At 38.6% G+C, this 18,011-nt stretch overlaps 1 protein-coding gene across 3 annotated transcripts in view; it reads right to left on the bottom strand.

Annotated features, from left to right (window-relative positions):
• The window catches only part of LOC131592812 (receptor-type tyrosine-protein phosphatase beta-like), a 61,251-nt gene that overhangs the window by 21,204 nt on the left and 22,036 nt on the right, over nucleotides 1-18,011 (bottom strand). For all 3 annotated transcript variants that reach the window (XM_058864603.1, XM_058864604.1, XM_058864606.1), the window contains 12 exons: nucleotides 17,098-17,376; nucleotides 16,506-16,763; nucleotides 15,035-15,298; nucleotides 12,341-12,610; nucleotides 10,174-10,434; nucleotides 7,766-8,032; nucleotides 6,227-6,490; nucleotides 4,970-5,233; nucleotides 3,796-4,059; nucleotides 2,859-3,122; nucleotides 1,746-2,015; nucleotides 862-1,125 (listed from right to left, as the gene is read on the bottom strand). In XM_058864603.1, the coding sequence (XP_058720586.1) occupies nucleotides 862-1,125; nucleotides 1,746-2,015; nucleotides 2,859-3,122; nucleotides 3,796-4,059; nucleotides 4,970-5,233; nucleotides 6,227-6,490; nucleotides 7,766-8,032; nucleotides 10,174-10,434; nucleotides 12,341-12,610; nucleotides 15,035-15,298; nucleotides 16,506-16,763; nucleotides 17,098-17,376 (3,189 nt within the window). The remainder of the gene's footprint in view (nucleotides 1-861; nucleotides 1,126-1,745; nucleotides 2,016-2,858; nucleotides 3,123-3,795; nucleotides 4,060-4,969; nucleotides 5,234-6,226; nucleotides 6,491-7,765; nucleotides 8,033-10,173; nucleotides 10,435-12,340; nucleotides 12,611-15,034; nucleotides 15,299-16,505; nucleotides 16,764-17,097; nucleotides 17,377-18,011) is intronic.

Here is an 18,011-nt window from a genome sequence, read left to right as displayed (position 1 = left end):
ATTACTTTATGTAATAAAATATATGTAAAAAAAAAAGTAACATCCTTTGGGTGAGAAGAAGCAAAAAGGTCAAGCAGACCTTATACTTGTCCTGTAATGATAGTCATTTTATAAACTAGACAGCCACCACAGCTGGCTGGAAAGCAGAAAGCATATCTCAGTAGCTTCCTTTATTATTTTGAACTGCCACTGTTACCAAAAGAGGTTGCAAAGTTTATAATGGATAGTTTTGCAAATACTAAGCAGCTTTTTCCTAGTCAGTATTTGGAAACACCCATTTCTGAGGCAGCTGAAGAAAGTGCACCACTGTGCAGACGTAGTCCCACAGAGGGGCTCCTATGTGGTGCCACATAGGAGAATAAAGGTGCCACAAGGTGAATAAAGAAAGGCTTCACAGAATGTCAGAGCTGCTAAAGCTGCTTAGAAAACTCTGCTTCCCAAATGTGGCTGAACACACCCAGAGCTGCAACCAGAGCTTCCCATGGGAAACAAGTTTTATTTCACTGGTAGACTGTCTATCCCATTAACACCACTTGCTTTGCCTTTTTGCCTTTTCCACTCAGGCCAATATTGCTTTTAGAATAGGAGACAGCCATTTTCCTGCTTAAGGAGCATACACTGGGATGTCTTTCCTCTGACACAAGCTCCTGGGAACTGTTGTAGGGTTCCTCACTTAATTTTTCCTGCTGTAACTACATCATTCAGAATTTACCTTTTTATGTATCTAATGCTCTTTACATATTAGAGCCAATTTTGATAATAGTTGCTCTAATCTAGTATGAGCATCAGACTAAGACCAGCTCACTGGTGTCCCCCATGAGCACCACACTGGAGACAGATGGTTTTCTTAGATGTTCTTGCCTGTTCTTCCATAGACAGATGACTCGTTAGTGAGGTCTCCACTGTGTGTAACAATCACCATTCGATACATCCTGCCTTGACGCAGATTCTGGAATGAACACTGCTGGAGATGCTGCTCTCCTGAAATCCTGTCATGAAGGGACTTGTCTGGATTGTATAGGAAGATGTCATACGAATCAAGCTCCCCTTGAGAGGTGGTCCAGCTGAAGGACAGTCGGTCAGTGGTGTTCTCTGTGACTTTCAGATTTGTAACAGCTGCTGGAACTGAAAAGAACGATAAATGTAAGAGTAAATATCAGTCTAGGCCCTAAGCTGAACCTTTAATAAATTCATGGCTGTAACACATTTCAATTAAGCCACAAGTAGCTAAGTAATATCAACAGCAACTGTCAGAAACAAGGGGAAATCATTTATGGAATGCCACTGAGTCTCTCCAATACAATATTTTTATTTCCCAGAAGGCCTGATTCTCTAGACTGTGCTCACACAGAACCATCCATTAGCTTCTACAAAAAGCTTTAAATCAGTAAAGACTGCAATCAAGACTTGGCCTTGAGTTTAGAAGTGTGTATTTACATCAATCTTGCACTAAGAACCTTGAGACTGTGAATTAAAAACTTGATGACAATAAAGCATTCAGGTATTTCCACAAGAGGGAAGCATTCAGCATTTTGGTTTAATATCCTTTTTATGAACCACGGTCACATTATTATGATAATCAGTTTCAGATTCACATACAAAGCATGTATCAGGAAAAATGATGCATGAACATCCAGAGTCTGTACCTTACTAGAATCTTTGCAGAATCAAAATATACAGATGGTTCATGTACTTAATGATATCTGACTGAGGGAAGTATAAGTAAACCAAGATGTTCTAATTACCTGTTCGGCCAACAGTTTCTGCACGCTTACTGAAGAGTCCACCACTGACTGTCAAAACTTGTATTTTATACTTCTTGCCAGCCACTAAATCTTCAAATTTGTGCTGTTTGGCAGTAGCTGGCTCTGATTTGTTACTCAGGAGGATTCCTTGCTCATTCAAGAGCAGAATATCATATCTTTCAGCTACACCAGGAGCTTTCTGCCACGTTACTAACAAGGAATGACTGCTGTAAGCATGATGGGCTAGTAATTCCTGGACAGAGGCTGGAACTGGAAGCAACAATTAAAGACAGGATATTACCAGGTGAAATACAGCCCATTCAATACACAATTCTGAATAAAGTAATTAAGTATATATTTTCAGGTTCCCTTGTGGGAAAAGAAATATCTATGCATATGTTTATGCAAACAAATAATTCCTAGACATAAATAAAGACATGAATTCACAGAGCATCATGGATATCTGAACTGGGAATGGAGAAGCAACAGCTATTTATAGACTATCATGAAAAGATGGAGAAGTAGAGTGAAATGAACAGACTGAAACAGATAAGAAAGGAATATGAAAAATAAAGGAGTGGTAAACTGGTGCAAAATAGTAGCCCAGAATAGAAAATGTTAGCCAGCAGCTGCTGCACAAAAATCAAGGCCGTAGATAACAAATACAGGTGCTAAAGAGAGAATAGATTAAAAACAAGGTATTGCATTGTTTTGTATGTTCTGACACCCTGGATACTGGGGCAATGTGTTGTCTAACAAGGCTTGATCATGCAATAGGCTCTGCTAGAATACAATACTTGACTACACATGGAATGGATGTATGTGTCAGATGGGTACAGCCAAAGGAAATGAGAGGGATGGAACTGCATTCATCCTATGAAGGAGGACACTGGGCTGGACTAGAATTCTATGCACATTCACCCAGGTAAAGTTACTGAAATGACACATCTCACTGATATTAACAGACCCATGACTCATGACTCATGCTTTGAGATAGAAACTTCCCATGAATCTAAATGTCCCCCCTATGGTACATTCATAAACATTATTAAACAAGGGTCAGTCTCTGGGAAGATATAATGCAACTTTCTCATTGTCTCAAAAGAAACATACTTGTTCTCCCAGAAGCTTCTAAGCTGTTGTGCAAGGTGCCACTGTTAGATTGTACCACCACCTGGTACTGCTCCCCAGCTTCCAACTTGTGAAACATGTACTCAGAGATGTGTTTGGAGACACTCTGGGAATCAAGCTGATGGTTTTGCTGAAATATAGTCACTGTGTAGGAATCAACATCTCCACCTCCAGGGGTCCAGCTCACTTTCAGGCTGTTTGTCATGCCATTAGGTGACACATGAATGTTTCGGACCTTGCTTGGAACTGGAAAAAAACAGGGAACAAAAAGGCATCTGCTCAAAAATTTCCTGTTTGACTCAGGCTTCCTAATTTCTACCTATTTTATGGCCATAGAAAAATGATTCAAAAGAGAAAGATCATTTACAGGTACAAGGCATGTCACGCATGGGTAAACACAAGTAAAGTTGTAAATATTTGTGCGGCGTTATGTCATTTTAAAAAAGAATTCTACGTGTAACCTCCCTCTTGTCGAAATGATGCTTTAAAAACACCTCAAAAAATGAAAGCTCTTTAGGTACCCTCAGTTAGTTGGCCATTTTGCCATTATTATCTCAATCATCCACTTCAGGTAGGTAAACAGAGGTGTAAAATACCTATTTTACAGGTAAGTGATTAAGCTAGAGACACTAAGCAAACAACTGGCATGCTTGGGAGTAACAGAAACCTAAATGCTGACATCTCAATACAATTCCCATGCAACAAATCGGATTCTCTGCCAACCATCAAATATTAGTAAATGCAACACTTTTTTATTAAGCATGGGTCACAAGTTGGCTGAAGTACTAGTGTGATTTTCAATGAGATCTGTCTCCAAGAGTGTTACAGGAGCTTGAATATAATCATGGCTCAACCTTGATTTTCAGTGCTTCATTCTAGAAAAGCCTAAACACATTTTAAATACCACATTATTTCTTACTTGTCAGGCCTTCTATGAAAGTAGCACGCTGTGCATCTCCACTGATGGTCAAAACAAGAATTTTGTATAGACGTCCTGGAGTCAGAGCTGTGAACCAATACTCCTCGATGGTGTTCCCAAGGAAAATGGGTGGGAAGATCTTCATATCATTGAAGAGGAGCTGAATCTCATACTTATCAACATCCCCCTCAGCCTTTGACCAAGTTACCTGCAGATCTTCTGTGCTCCTGTTACTAAGAGTCAGCTCCTTCACTGACTCTGGCACTGAAGAGGTGAGAAGAAAGACGGAAAACTTCTCAGTACTTACTAACAGATAACAGCAAAAAGCTAGCAGCTCTGAAGCCATGCTTCTGAGCTACAATTTTTCATTTGGTTCCCTAGAAAAAGCAGTAGATTGCATTTATTTGGGTAGTTTGCACCCCATCTAACACTGGAAGGTCCCATTTCAGAACAGAAGTCCACAATCTATCTGCATAAAAGTAATAAATAATAAGTAAATAATAATGGAGCTTGCAGGGAGTTTACAAATACAAATACAGAGAAAAGAGGCCTGAGCTAGTGCCAAGCCAAGGCAATCCATCTGTGTGATACAGCACCATAATGCAGTTTCTAACTTGTGCCAGTCACAAGTGAGTTATTTTTGCCCCATGCTACATCTTTGTTAATAAACTGAGTTTTTCAGTATGGCTCCTTAATTCACATATGGTGCTAGGTGAAGACTGCACCCAGATCCCTGCTGGCTCCCAACCAGCAACCTTACCACTCTTGCCCCATGCTCTCCCAATTCCAGTGCTTGGGGCAATTTGAATAGAGTGAGGTCTAGTCTATCTTCTTTCCCACATTTCCATGACCAGAAAAAAATTGTTTAGTACATTCTGACATAATTAAATTATAAATACTAAGCTCATGTGGAAAACTGTACAACTGTTTTTTGGCTTTCAATGTTTCAAGATTTGCTTTCCAGTTTAACAGCACATGTCTCTCACTTTTTTGTTTGTAACTTAAACACTGGTCAAAAACTAAATACTGCTTTCTGTATTTGGCATAATACACATTCAAAGAGTAATAGTCAACATTCTATGTTAAGATCATATGAAATTTTTGTTCCTGGGTATGGTAAATAAAAAAAAAGTACTCTGGGATGTCTCAGAATGTTTCCAGGGTGCTTACTTACTTGTTCTGCCGTAGATTCTTTCACTGGTTTCATATTTCCCACTCCTTGTGCTGACCGTGACACTGTACTGCCTCCCTGGGACCAGACTGGTGAACACACATTCATTTTCATCCTTTGGGACACTTTTTGTTTGGATGAAATCATTGTTGTTCCTGATGATCACTTCATAATTATCAAAATATCCAGATGCATGTAACCAGGACACCTTCAAGTAGTCACTTCTGGCTGAATTGCTGACAGTCAGTCCCTGGACACTTGAAGGGACTGAAAGAAAAAAAAATGCAATTAAAGATTCAGAAAGCAATAACTCCCTGAAGTAACCAGAGTAGTGGTAGAGAACTGTATTTGTGGTAGTTACCAGAGTTTTTTGAGGAAGTTGCAAAATGACAACAATGTGGATTGAATTGTATCTGCAGTTTCCAGGCTGCTTTACATCTTATGACAATACAATGGTTTGCCTTTCTAATTTTTGGTTTTATGGAACTTGCTCCATTTTTGTAAGAGTAGTGAGTTCCACAGACACTACACTGATCCAAAATTTGTTTCTCATCCCCTTGTGGCTGTTCCGTGGATTTTCACTTAGATCATGAGAAGACTTAAACTGCACTGACTCAATACTCTGTTATTTTAGCACCCCCTACAATCTTTCTTTTGTTCTACTGGTTTACCAAGTGTAAAGTCTCAGTTTTTTTTAATCTTTGAGGAAGTTTTAAAAGGCTCTCCACCATTATTGCCATACTTTTCTGAGATTTCTCTATTCCTATTCTAACATTCCTTGAAAATTGCATGACCAAAACCATAGACACGTGTGTTACATTACCAAAACCAACTGACATGGGTGTTAGTCATTATTGTGACACCTCACTAATATTTTACTAATTAGCCTATCCTATTCTGCTCTTTCAGTGCCTCAATAACTTTCTGAAGAGATGCTCTTCAGGATATACTTAAAGGGCCAAGTAGAAGCATTAAGGTTAGGACAACACATTTGAGCCAAAACTGATACATGATTTCTCGCTCCTAAGGACTGACATGACTTTTATTTATGCTGAAGTATTTTTGCATGAAATAAAGCAACAAAAGGGGCATAAGGATACAACTAAGTCTATAAAGCTGTAATTTTATGGTTTGACCCTCCAACATCCACTCATCCATCCAAGTTTGGTCAGATATCGATAAATCATTGGTAATGGCTATACATTAGCCATTGACATATACATTAGCCAGTGACTGTGCTTGCCCAGAGTTTGTCTTTACCTGTTCGTTCCTGGCTGAGGGAATAGTTTTCATACTTTCCACTCTTTGTGGTTATCATCACATCATAAAGTGTCCCAGGAGTAAGGCTGCTGAAGGAGCATTCACTGAATGATTTGGAAATGGTGAGAGTCTGAACAATCTTGTCATCATGAGAGAGTGTTATCAAATAACTGTCTACATCTCCAGAAGCTGGCAGCCAAGAAACACTGAGGTAGTCACTCCGACCTGAGTTATTTACTGTTACTCCAGTCACACTGGAAGGAACTGTGCAACAAAGAGGAAAAAACAAGAAAAGCATTAACTAGCCAATCATCCCCTGCAAAATAAGCAGTCTGGGACTCCTGAGAAGTTCTGCACTGACTGCCTCTCAACAACATTCATCTCCTTTTTAAAATACAGTGAAGGAAGTTGTCTTTGGTGGCCTGATTCCAGCACTTCTAAAATTCCACAAGTTGAGTCATCCTTTCAAATTGCCTTTCCTCAATAACAGCAGTAACTGATGAGGCTGGTAAGATGCTGAGGCCCACAGCTGAATTTTTCATTTTAAGTGGGTTCTCTGACGCCTAGTGGACGAAACATGAATGCCACTTGTTTTTGAAGCCAGCAAGGTGAGCCCAAAGGCTCTGCCAGAAGTATCATCACTCAGGAACAAAACTCTCAGTTATTACTGGGGCAGAACTTAGACATAACGAACTTCCACATTTTCACTGGACTCTGCTGCACTGAACTTACTTATCTCAGCAGAGGGGCTGGCCAACAGCTGTCAGAGTCAAAACCTCCCCAGATTTATCAAATACGCTTATCTACTTTAAGCCTTTTAGTATTGTTCTTCTCCATTTTTTTTCAGGTTTGCTTTGCCTTTTCACCTGAAAATAGTTGTTTTCAAGGAGAACAGTGCAGAAAACTGCAGAATGCCTGGCCTATGCCAAAATCACATAATGGGTGAAATTGCACTATGTTGTCAAATTTTTCCTCTAAATATCCACAGAACTGGTATTACATTTCATGACTCTTCAAACCTAAAGAATTTGATGCAACTGTAAATCTTGCTCTATGAAGTACAGAAGAACCTCATAGTAACTAATTAGCCCTGGAGGACATTCTTTGGTGCTGGATTAAAGAAAAAGAAAAGGGTTGTGAGAACCTGACACACAAATTCACTCCCGCACTTTTAGGCAGGTTCTTGGCACACATAAGTACAGAGCAATCATCCTACACCACCAGACAGCCAATGGAACAAGAAAGTCCCTTCCAAGGAGTGATTCACCCAGCACAGTTATTCATTATTCTCAGGGCATATTTTTGTCTTTGCTAGAGTGATCCTTCTGTAGAGTTCCCACTGCAGTTAGAACAGTTAGCTCTCTATAAAGCTGTATTTACACAAATCTGGACAGACAGTGTGCACATATAGAATTATATGGATGAAACTCCTGTTTTTCTGACTTCTCAGTGCAGTGGATTAATCACAAGACCATTCTCTTAGATAAATTCAGCTTTTAAGAACTACCAAAAAGCATGCTGGAGTGTTTTCCTTTTTACCCGTCCTTTCCTCTGCAATCGTTTGCCTTGAAGATATTCCTCCACTGACAGTGGTGACAACAACTGAATAGAGTCCTCCAGGTTTCAGGGGATAGAAGTGATATCTGTTGGTTTCACTAGGAACAGTTTCATTTTTAATGACAACATTCTCGTGAATCAGCAGCACTTGGTATGAGTCTACATCTCCCAGTGCTCTTGTCCAGTTGGTGAACAAGCTGTTGGTTGATCCCTGACTTGCCACAGTCAGACCTGTCACTTGGGCTGGCACTGAAAAGGAAATTGTCATACTGTTACTGAGAAGAAAAAAAAAACAAAACAGAATCCCCCAAAGAACACAAGTTTAGTCACACTGAGGAAGTGCATCAAAAGAACATTCCAATTTGCAGCCAGACTCAACAGGACTAAAAATACTTTAACTGGGGACTGTTTCCTGTCTGGGATGTGGTCTATGGGAAACTAACTAAGGCACAGAAAGGTCTTTCAGCCTTTAGCACAACTTTTCTCAGTCAGATGAGAATGATTCAATATCAGGAAACCAAAAGAGATGGCATTTTATAAATATCATTAAATAAAAGCCATCAATTTAGGAAATCTCTCGGGGTTTTTTGATGACTACTTCAAATACAGTCTGTGTCTTTCATTTTCCCTTTCCTCTCCCATTCCCAATCTTTCATTTCTAATAAATGGCAAACTTGTTTGAAGAATACCTCAGGCACAGTCATCTATACTGTGTCAGACCATTTAATTTTGGGGATAACCGACTTTAAAGTTGTCGTTTAACTTTTTATGTCAGAAGACCTGCAGGAACTTCTTTAGCACTTTTATAGCATCAAAAGATGAATTGTTAAACAAACATAACATTTATCTAAGCATAAGCTCATGAACTTAGGCAAACCAAAAAGGATGAAGAAATAACAAAGGAATGTAATATGTAGCACAAATTTTACCCCAAATCCTTTTTTTCATTTGGTTTGACAATACTTGGTCAAAGCAAGGTAATAAAATTACTTCTAAAGATTTCTGTTTACATGACCAAGCACAACTGAAATAAAGAAGACTCTAACTATATAAAATGTGAATGCACTCTTCCTCTCTTGTTTCATATCAACCCTCTTGCATACATAGTACTGGTTTAGTAATTATTAACAAAAGCTAGAAAGTTAGGCACATAGCTGAAGAAAATGTAAAGTTGACAAAAAACTCAATCAAAAATCCTTCCTGATTTATAATGTTCTCATAACACTTAGCTCGAACAAGACACTAAAGTGCCACATTTCTTTGTTAAATGCTCTTTCAGTGATACTGCAGGTTCCACTGGAGGCTGACCAGTCTTGTATGGAAGTATGACCTACTCCTGTCATATTTACAGCAATATTTTTCAAGCCTAGTAAGCTGTTCTGCTGCAAAGAAGATTCAGAGGTTTGGAACACTTATTAAAACCTATGTTCAAGCTAAATGATGTTTCTTCTTTTTAACTCATTTTGAATGTAATATTGACAAACAATCAGTGCCTGATGCGTTTTCAAACATTGACTCATACTAGTGAAGTGGGACCTTTATGCCTGAATAGGTCCCCTAAAGGGGTGTAAGTAAGATGGAAGTGAAATTCCAGCTATCTAATAACATAACAGAGAAATGAAAGCTAAACTTATCAGGCCTTGGAAGGAGTTCTAAAATTTAAGTAAGGACCACCAGCAACCCTAGGCATGCTTAGATTCAGACACAAGTAGCTTGTAATTCCCCATGCTGTGCAAGGCCAGAGCTACATTTTAAAATTTTGCTTGCACTGGAGAATGCTTAAGCAGAGTAAAGCAACCTGTATGGTTTAAAACTTGCACATGTGCACAAAATCAGCAACTTGCAGGAGGCGATAATAGGACCTTCCTTGTGACACAGTCATCATCCTCAGTAACAAATACATATTCTGCAATCAGAAAAGCAAAAAGATTCAAAATACATCTTCAAGGTCACGTATGTTTAGTGTCTGTCAGCCTTGGAATGTTCCCCCTAAAGTAACATCTCCCTGTGTGGTGATGTTTCTCTTTTTCCCAGATGATGAATGTTTTTGTATCAAGGAAATGACCCTCCTGAAAATACACAGTGAAAATGGTTCTACTTATATGGAATCATGTGCTAATGTAGATTGATTAGATGTGACATAATATTTCAGAAAACTCTTTTGCCAGGAATTACACAGCTATTTCCCAAAAATCTTAAATAAATACAGCACGGTAACTGACAGTCAGAAACGAGAAATGCAGACATATAACTTTTTTACTGAAGAAACAACCATAAGATCAAGACTTTTGAGATTTATACAGTGAATTAATTCAGTTTACTACAAAGCAAAAAAAAATTAAAAAAATTAATGGTTAACAGAAGACTAAAACAGTTTGACAAGATGATACCTGTTCTTCCTTCTACTGAAGTCCAGTTGCTCAAAGTCCCACTAATGGTTGTGACAGTAGCTGTATATTTCCTTCCAGGTACCAAGTCAGTGAAAGTGAATTCCTTAGCTTCTTTTGCAAGTCCTTTTTTCACAATAGTAAGATCGCTGTCTCCCAGGGAAACCACATAGCCATCCCATTCTGCAACAGGGGTCATCCACATGACACTAAGTGAAGATTCATTAGCATGCTTTACACGGAGCTGGAGAACAGGCTCTGGAGCTGGAAAAGCACACAGATATCACAACGAGAGCAGGACTGTGTAGTGAGCACAAATTCCCTATCTCAAGCTGTTGTAAGAAATGTGTTCCGTAAGACAGAAATGTGACAGCAACAGAGTATCTGCAATCAAGAGGAGATTCTTTACCTTTCTCTAGGAAGTCATTCTTACAAATCTAGTATTTGTGCCCCTCTTCCACTAAAGGACTGTTAGCAGCAGACTTCAGCAACGCACTATGGCTGTAATGCTTAGGTTTAAACTTACATCAGGATACACGTTCTAGTGCAAATGGAAATGCAGGGAAGTCAGTGAACTTCCTCTTGCACTCTGGGTGCTGAACAGCGATATAAGACATTTGTACCATAAATCAGATCTACACCAATGTACTTCTAACAAACAAGGATGCAAATTATAGGGTCAGAGTGACATTGATTTTGCATTGGTTTATACCTCAGTCAAATTGGGAGACACTTCAAACTTCCAGTGGCACAAAAGAAAGAATTTGATCAGTGAATTTGTGTGGGTTCACGTGTGTGTGCATCTGCATATACAGCAAGCATGTCTTGCCTAATATAGTCCCTGATCTGATTTTGCCCCTGTCACATTGAAATACAATTCACTTTCCAGGTCTGTGGGTTAATGTAAGAGAAAACTGAGTCACAACAGGGCCCAATACCTATACTTCATAACAGACACATTGTGCACCTCACTTTGGGTCAAACACAGTCATGATACATCCACTGCAAGATATTATTTAATGGATCATGTTCTAATCACAGACTCACTTATGTTGGAAAAGACCTCTAAAATCATTGGATCCAATTATTAATCGCTTTGCTATGTCAATTAAAAGTAACACCATAATCTTAAATTACTGCAACATATGTCAAAGTAAGGAAGATGAGATGTATCCTGCTCTGATCAAGTTTGCTACAAGTCAGAGAAAGCTTCGGTTCTGTAGCTTCTACTGTTCTTACTGTTGTGCAAAATTAACAAAATTAAGTCCTCAGGGAATGACAGGTAAGGGTATAGTAGAAAAGGTAGGCCCCAGGAAGGGTGAGGATAAAGTAGAATGGCCCTGTCCTATCTCCCATTCTTCAGTGAGATAAGGGTTAGATTTGAGCCTTGCCTGTTATTGCTACTCCAAGTCTTCCTTTCCTCTGAATTGCACTTATTCTGCATTCACTAAGCAGAAATTCTAACACTTATATAGGAATTATTTTTTAAATTTGAAGTAAATCAGATGTGGCTTTGACTAACACTGCGAAAGAATTCCACTCATGTCCCTGTAGCATATATGGATTTCCTTTGGAAACACAGACTTGAATAGACTTATGGAGCACAAAAACAAGAACTGGGATGTTATAGGATAGCTATACTAAGATACACCTTAGCCACACCATTAATATTCTTTACACAGACTGGCAAGGAAACATACTGATGAACAATACAGGAAGGCCTATAGTGCCGTCTTTAAGATGTTTATAGGGTGCCCTACAATCAGCTACAAAATATAGCTGTGAAATGAACATGTAATGTAACATCTGAGTCATGACAGAATTGTGATATAGTTCCCATAGCTCTCATTAACAAAACTTTTACTACAAAAGTAATCCCAGAAGTTTTCACAGAACTCTTAAAATTATTTCTGTAGTTTACAGAAGTAGTTTACGCCTTTTATTAATATTAATAGAAATATTAATTAGTTAATTAATTAAATTAACTAATTTAGTGAATTAATTAACTAATTAATTTAGTTTTTTAATTTAGTTAATGAAATTTAATTAACTAATTTAATTAATTAATTAAATAGTATTAATAGAAAAGTTATTTTGTGAATTCCCACGTAGTCTATCATTGTTCACAGAACACTTTGCACTCTCACAGTGCCTGGATGAGCATGCTGACCTGTTCTCCCCATGCAACTTGTCTTGCTCTGCAAATTGCCACTCTCCACAATGACTTCCACGCCGTACTCCCTCCCTGGGATGAGGCCCGCATCACGGATGAGGTACTCGGTGGTGTCCTTCTCGAGGGTGGTGTTGAGCACCAGGGCTGAGCGGTTCCACAGGAGAAGGTGGTACCTCTCCCAGTCTCCCGCAGGGGGCACCCAGGTCACTTGCAGAGACCGCAGCCAGCTGCTAGCACCTGCCTGCAGCTCCAAAACTTTCTGGGGAACTGGAGAAGGAGAAGGTGAAAAAGCAATTCTGAAATGGGGTATTTCTGGTGAGATGTAAATGTACAGGCAAAACCTGTCTCACAGAACAGCTATTGTACAAGTCTTGGAACAGCTAGAGCAACATGAGTTATTTTGTTGCAAAGGCTGGCTTTCATTTTAAAGACAATTTTTACTCTTCCCCACACAAACCACTCACTTATTTTCCTTCTGGTTTCTGACATCAGAAATGGGCAACCCTCTTAGGTCAGGCAAAATCTCCCCTGTGCACTTCCCGGAAGCATCTTGCAGTTTTCAGTCAAGTTCCCTGTTGTTTCCTGCACTTCAGCTCACTTAGAAACTCTCAATCAATTTTTTTCACCACTAAGGTTGAAACTTCAATCTCTATCAGCCCAGTTCTGGTATCAGCAGCAGAAATTCAGAGCTGAATGGCTTTTTTCACAGAAACAGCTTCTTCCACCTAGTATGTCCTAATTCCTCCCAGCTGTATAAGGCACTGAGGTTAAGACAGTGCCATAAAAGTGGTCCACTAAAGCATCCACTCCATCCTGTCCTGTACTTCAAGGATCCTGAATTTGCATTCCTAATCCTTTTACCCTATACTCCTGCAGGTCACATTAGGCCACTGAAACTTTTCTGATTTTCATGGAATAATTAAGTATTAGCCAGATAGCAGAGACTAGAAGAGAGATGCTGACCCTTAGGACAGGATACCTGTCAGCTTCGTAATAGATACTCAGAGGTCAACATTGGAGCCCTGAGACCATCCACAAGTATTAACTGTAAACTACAAGGCTAGCATCACGTCCTTATGCTTTATCTAGCTTAGTTACTATTTAATTGCTCAGTATCTAGCACAGGATTGAAACCTCTCTACCAGCATCACAAAATACTCACCTTTTCACTTCCCATGGGCATAGCTGGATATCAGACCTAGAACTCCCATATGCCAGTGAATATGGGGAAATGTGTTTCAATTTCTGAGCGAGTGGATAAAAGCACACAACGTATTGTTAGGAAGCACAGATGACCTTAATGGCATAATGTTTCAGTCTCTGAGATGTCCATATTTCTTACCACAACATTTCTTGGCTGCCATAGGCAGCAATACACAGCAATGTGTATTATGTTCTTGGGCACCTGGCTCTCTCTGTAACTTACAGTGGGACCCTAAGAGTTTAATCCCTTCAGCATCTGTAGACCCAACAGTCTGGGCTTACAAATTTATCTTTACTCCACAGAGCTTCTGCTGAAGTGATTGTTTTCAAAGCTCTTGGTGTCTATGGTAAAGGAAGGAATTGCATATGATCAGCATGCTTGGAAATAGGACTTCAAATCCCCAACTTTGAAAGCACTGGGTCTAGGTAACAAAGCTGGGGATCAGTGGTGTTGAGTGAGGGCCTGAAGCTCTCCCTTTAGATTGAAATGGTAACCTTAAAGGACTTTAATGGTAGGCTAAACAAACAAAACAGACCAGCATTTAAACTAATCCAGCTTTGTACTTTCTGGACATGAAAGACTTCTAAGGCTCTTCCAGCCTCCACCGAGAATGGGGTATCAGCTAGTTATGTCAAGGATGTGACTTTCACATGAGATGTTTAGCTGTAGACAATAAATATTTTCTAAAATAAATACTCTGCTCTCTTACACACATATTTTCTACCTTTTGACTCTGAGTCTACTAGAAATTTATAAATGCATTCTTCACTGAGTTAGAACTTTTAGTTCTAAGTCTAATTCTAACTAAGTCAACTTTTGCTCAGGCTAGGCTGGTATGGAAAATATGACACACCTCTAGGGCCAGTAATGCTGTGGGAGAATTATGCAGGATTTTTCAGGTTCAGAACTCATACAAAAGATACCCGAAAGAAAATTATTACTTCTGAAAGAAGATAAAAAACTAGTAACTCCGCTCTATCCTGGCTGTCACATGCCTTTGTTAATCCAAGCTGTTTATAGTAAAGAAATCCGAGACATAATATTTTCCAGTTTGTACGTTTGTGTCTGGAAGAAGGAATAAGACTAGACCTTGAAAAATTACTTTAAAAACTGTTAATAATTTGACTACATGCACACTTTCCAATAAAGTAACTCAGTTTATATAGTATGCTGAGCTGAATTCAAGATAACAAAGTTGATCAGAAGTGCAGTAGTATGCAACAGTTTTGTCCCAGACTCACTCAACTATAAGGTCCAACAAAAATTCATGACTGTTGCCTGCTACAAGATATGCTGAAGCTGCTTTTGGTTGTCAGATTAACTGCTGCCAGAGAGTCAGCAGGGGATATTCCTGAAACGGTACTGTGCTCTTAATCTCATTTTGCCTGAAATCCAAATTATTTTGTCTCTTACAGTGACTTGCTACAAGGCCAGTGTAGGAAAAAATAGCATTAGTTACAATGTTCTTACTGAAGCAGAAGACTTACATGTCCTGCCAGTTGCCATCCGATCGGTGAACAGTTCACCACTGATTGTGCGGGCAGTAACCTGATAAAGACGTCCTGGAGTTAGCTTGTCAAACTGCGTCTCTGTGACTGGTGGCTGCACAGTTTTGACTTCTTTAACTGATCCAAGATGAGACAGAGTGATATTATAGAAATTGAGGTTTCCTGAAGGTCTTCTCCACTTAACTTTTAAAGCATCTAAGCTGCCATCATTAGTCACCATCAAATCTAGGACTTCAGCTGGGGCTAAAAAAGGAAAATAAGAAAGAGAATAAAATATATCCGTCACAAAACATATAAGACCTGCTGCCTTCCAAACTCCCACAGTTAAGTTTTGATTTTGAACAGTTATATGAGATAGAATATGAATGATTTTGCCTGAACAGTGAAAGGGCAAGATCTGGTCACAGTGCAACTGAACCCTGCCCTGTGTAAGACATTGCACTTCTGAGAACGACACATTTTATGATGCCCACTCTCTTTTCATGAAACAGAAAATCTTTTAGCTGTGTCTACACTCACACCCATCACTTTGACCAGATAATGCACATGCTCCTAAGAACAAGAGATGCCTGCATACATTTTAGTAAATGTATTACATGCATGACTGCAGATATGCCTGTTTTTCACCAGTGTAAAAAGGATTTTTATTCAAATGTTCCACCAAAAGAAAAGCACAGCTACCTCAAATATCTTAACTTCTCAGGCCTGAGGAACAGTAGGTACTAAAATGTAGGACCATGCTGCAAGCTACATGGAATGCTTTTATGCTCTAAGAATACCTGTGAGATTTAAATTTTTTTTCACCCAACAACAGAAAGAAATAAAAACTTCTGAAGAAAAAAATCAAATTAGTATAATTCCCCAAACAGCCCAGACAACAGCACTCATCTGTGCATCCTAAACATAACAATATTTTCACTTAATATACATTATGTTTACATTATAAGATTTCTGTAGAAGAAATTGTATCTTACTCTTCCCAGAAATTAACGAGAGCGAAGGCATGACCCTTGTTTGCCTACATAAGTGTTTTAGTAGGATGTCATCATTATCTCTATGACCACAGAACTCCAGCCCGAAAAGTGTTCCTAAAAAAAATAATTTCTAAGCTCTGTGAATCAATATCTCTTTGTGAAAAGAAAAAGAAATCCCAACAATCCACAAAAACCCATATCAAACCAATCAACTAGGCAAACAAAACCCCAAACAACCAAACCACCATTTAGTTTTAGAGTTCTTAACCTACTTTACCTTTTTTCCATTTCCCTTTCACACTTCTACTTTCATTTTAGCCTCTAAGTTTGTTGTAGTGGTAACTTAGAGAATTAAATAAGCTTATGGTGTCTCTAACTTGGAACACGAATCACTTATTATTCTGAAATATGTCTATCATACTATTAGGTTATGGTCTTAGCTTCTTGTTTTCTTGTGATGAATTCTGAAATCATACCTGTCCTGACTGTTTGAAAACTGCTGCTCTCCAATCCTGCAGCCTGGGTTATGATAGAGAGGTTATACAGGTGGCCAGCTGTAAGTCCTGAAAAAGTGTAGGAGGTCAGAGAACCTTCCTGGTGAACCTCATGAACTCGTACATGATTATCCAGTAACAGCAGTCTGTAATGATCCACATGTCCAGAGCCAGAAGACCACGAAACGTGGATAGTGTCTGTCTTGACACTGACCTGAATATTTTCCACAGGAGATGGCACTGTTGGTAAAAAAAGAATACATGCTTAAGGCTTAATGGTTATCCCCATGCCAGCAATTTTGAATAGATTTACTCTTGGAATATGTTGGGTTTCTTTAGAGTTATTGAAAACCGAACCCCAAACACATAATAAATATGAGACTCCATTTTTAGCAAACAATTCTTTAGGTCAGTCAGAGATTCAAATTTTATTTCTACTTGTAATCAGTAGATACTTATATATATATATGTAGCCATGTAGAAGAATTATACCCATTTGCTAATTTCAAAATGCAGAAATGCAGTATACTTTACGTGGTTTTAAATAGATGAACTACAGCAAAAGAAATCCTACCAGTGGATCCACTTATGTGAAGTTCTGGGGTAGTCTTATTTCCAGCAACAGCACTGAGGACAATGTTGTATTTATTCCCAGGAATGAGACTGGAAAACGTATTTTCTGTTTTTGAAATTCTTCCTGGTACGGAGACTTCTTGTATCTTTTTATTATCACGATCAAATAATACTAGGTTATACATGTCCACCTTTCCTGGAGAAGGATCCCACTGAACCTGCAAGCTTGTCAGTGTAATTTTTTCCTTATTAATTTCCAAACGAGATGGTGGCAAGGGATCTGCAGTTAGGAAAGAAAATCCAGAAAACATAAGCCATTTCTTGCTTTGGGATTGTCTGAAATTTTACACAGCAGCACAAAAAATCTTCCAAAATTCCCTCTTTATCACCATCATGATGCCAATACTTTTCAAAAAGTTTTTTCTTTCTATTTATAAACACTGTGCACTGAAGCCAGTCTACAAGACAATTTTGCAGAATTCAGAAATATTTATAAAAATTATAAACTTTTATATATTTGTACACACTCACACAGACATACATACAGCAAAACACTTCCATTGTGAATGTATATTGCAAGCATGGAAATTTGCTGACAGTAGAACTGTAACAACTTTAATGAGAAACAGCAAACATGTAAACCCAGCAAATTATACTCAGTGCCTCAGTGTAATGCAGCTTTATAGACAGCAGCTTTAATTTCCTAGCCCTCACCCTAAACACTCTATCAGTTATGGGCATGAGCATTTATACAACTTTAAAGGCAATGATATTTTGTTTTTAGTATTAGCTTCAATGACTTCAAACAGATTCTGATAGAGTATGCTTCTGCTCTGTTGTAGTATTGTTCATATACATTTTAAAAAACCCAAACAGTACATTGGGTACACCTTAAGGAACTAATATTGGGATTAC

The sequence above is a fragment of the Poecile atricapillus genome, chromosome Z (genome assembly GCF_030490865.1).
Source record: "Poecile atricapillus isolate bPoeAtr1 chromosome Z, bPoeAtr1.hap1, whole genome shotgun sequence".
In the NCBI taxonomy this organism is placed as follows: domain Eukaryota; kingdom Metazoa; phylum Chordata; class Aves; order Passeriformes; family Paridae; genus Poecile; species Poecile atricapillus.
This window is presented reverse-complemented; position numbering and strand designations above follow the sequence as displayed.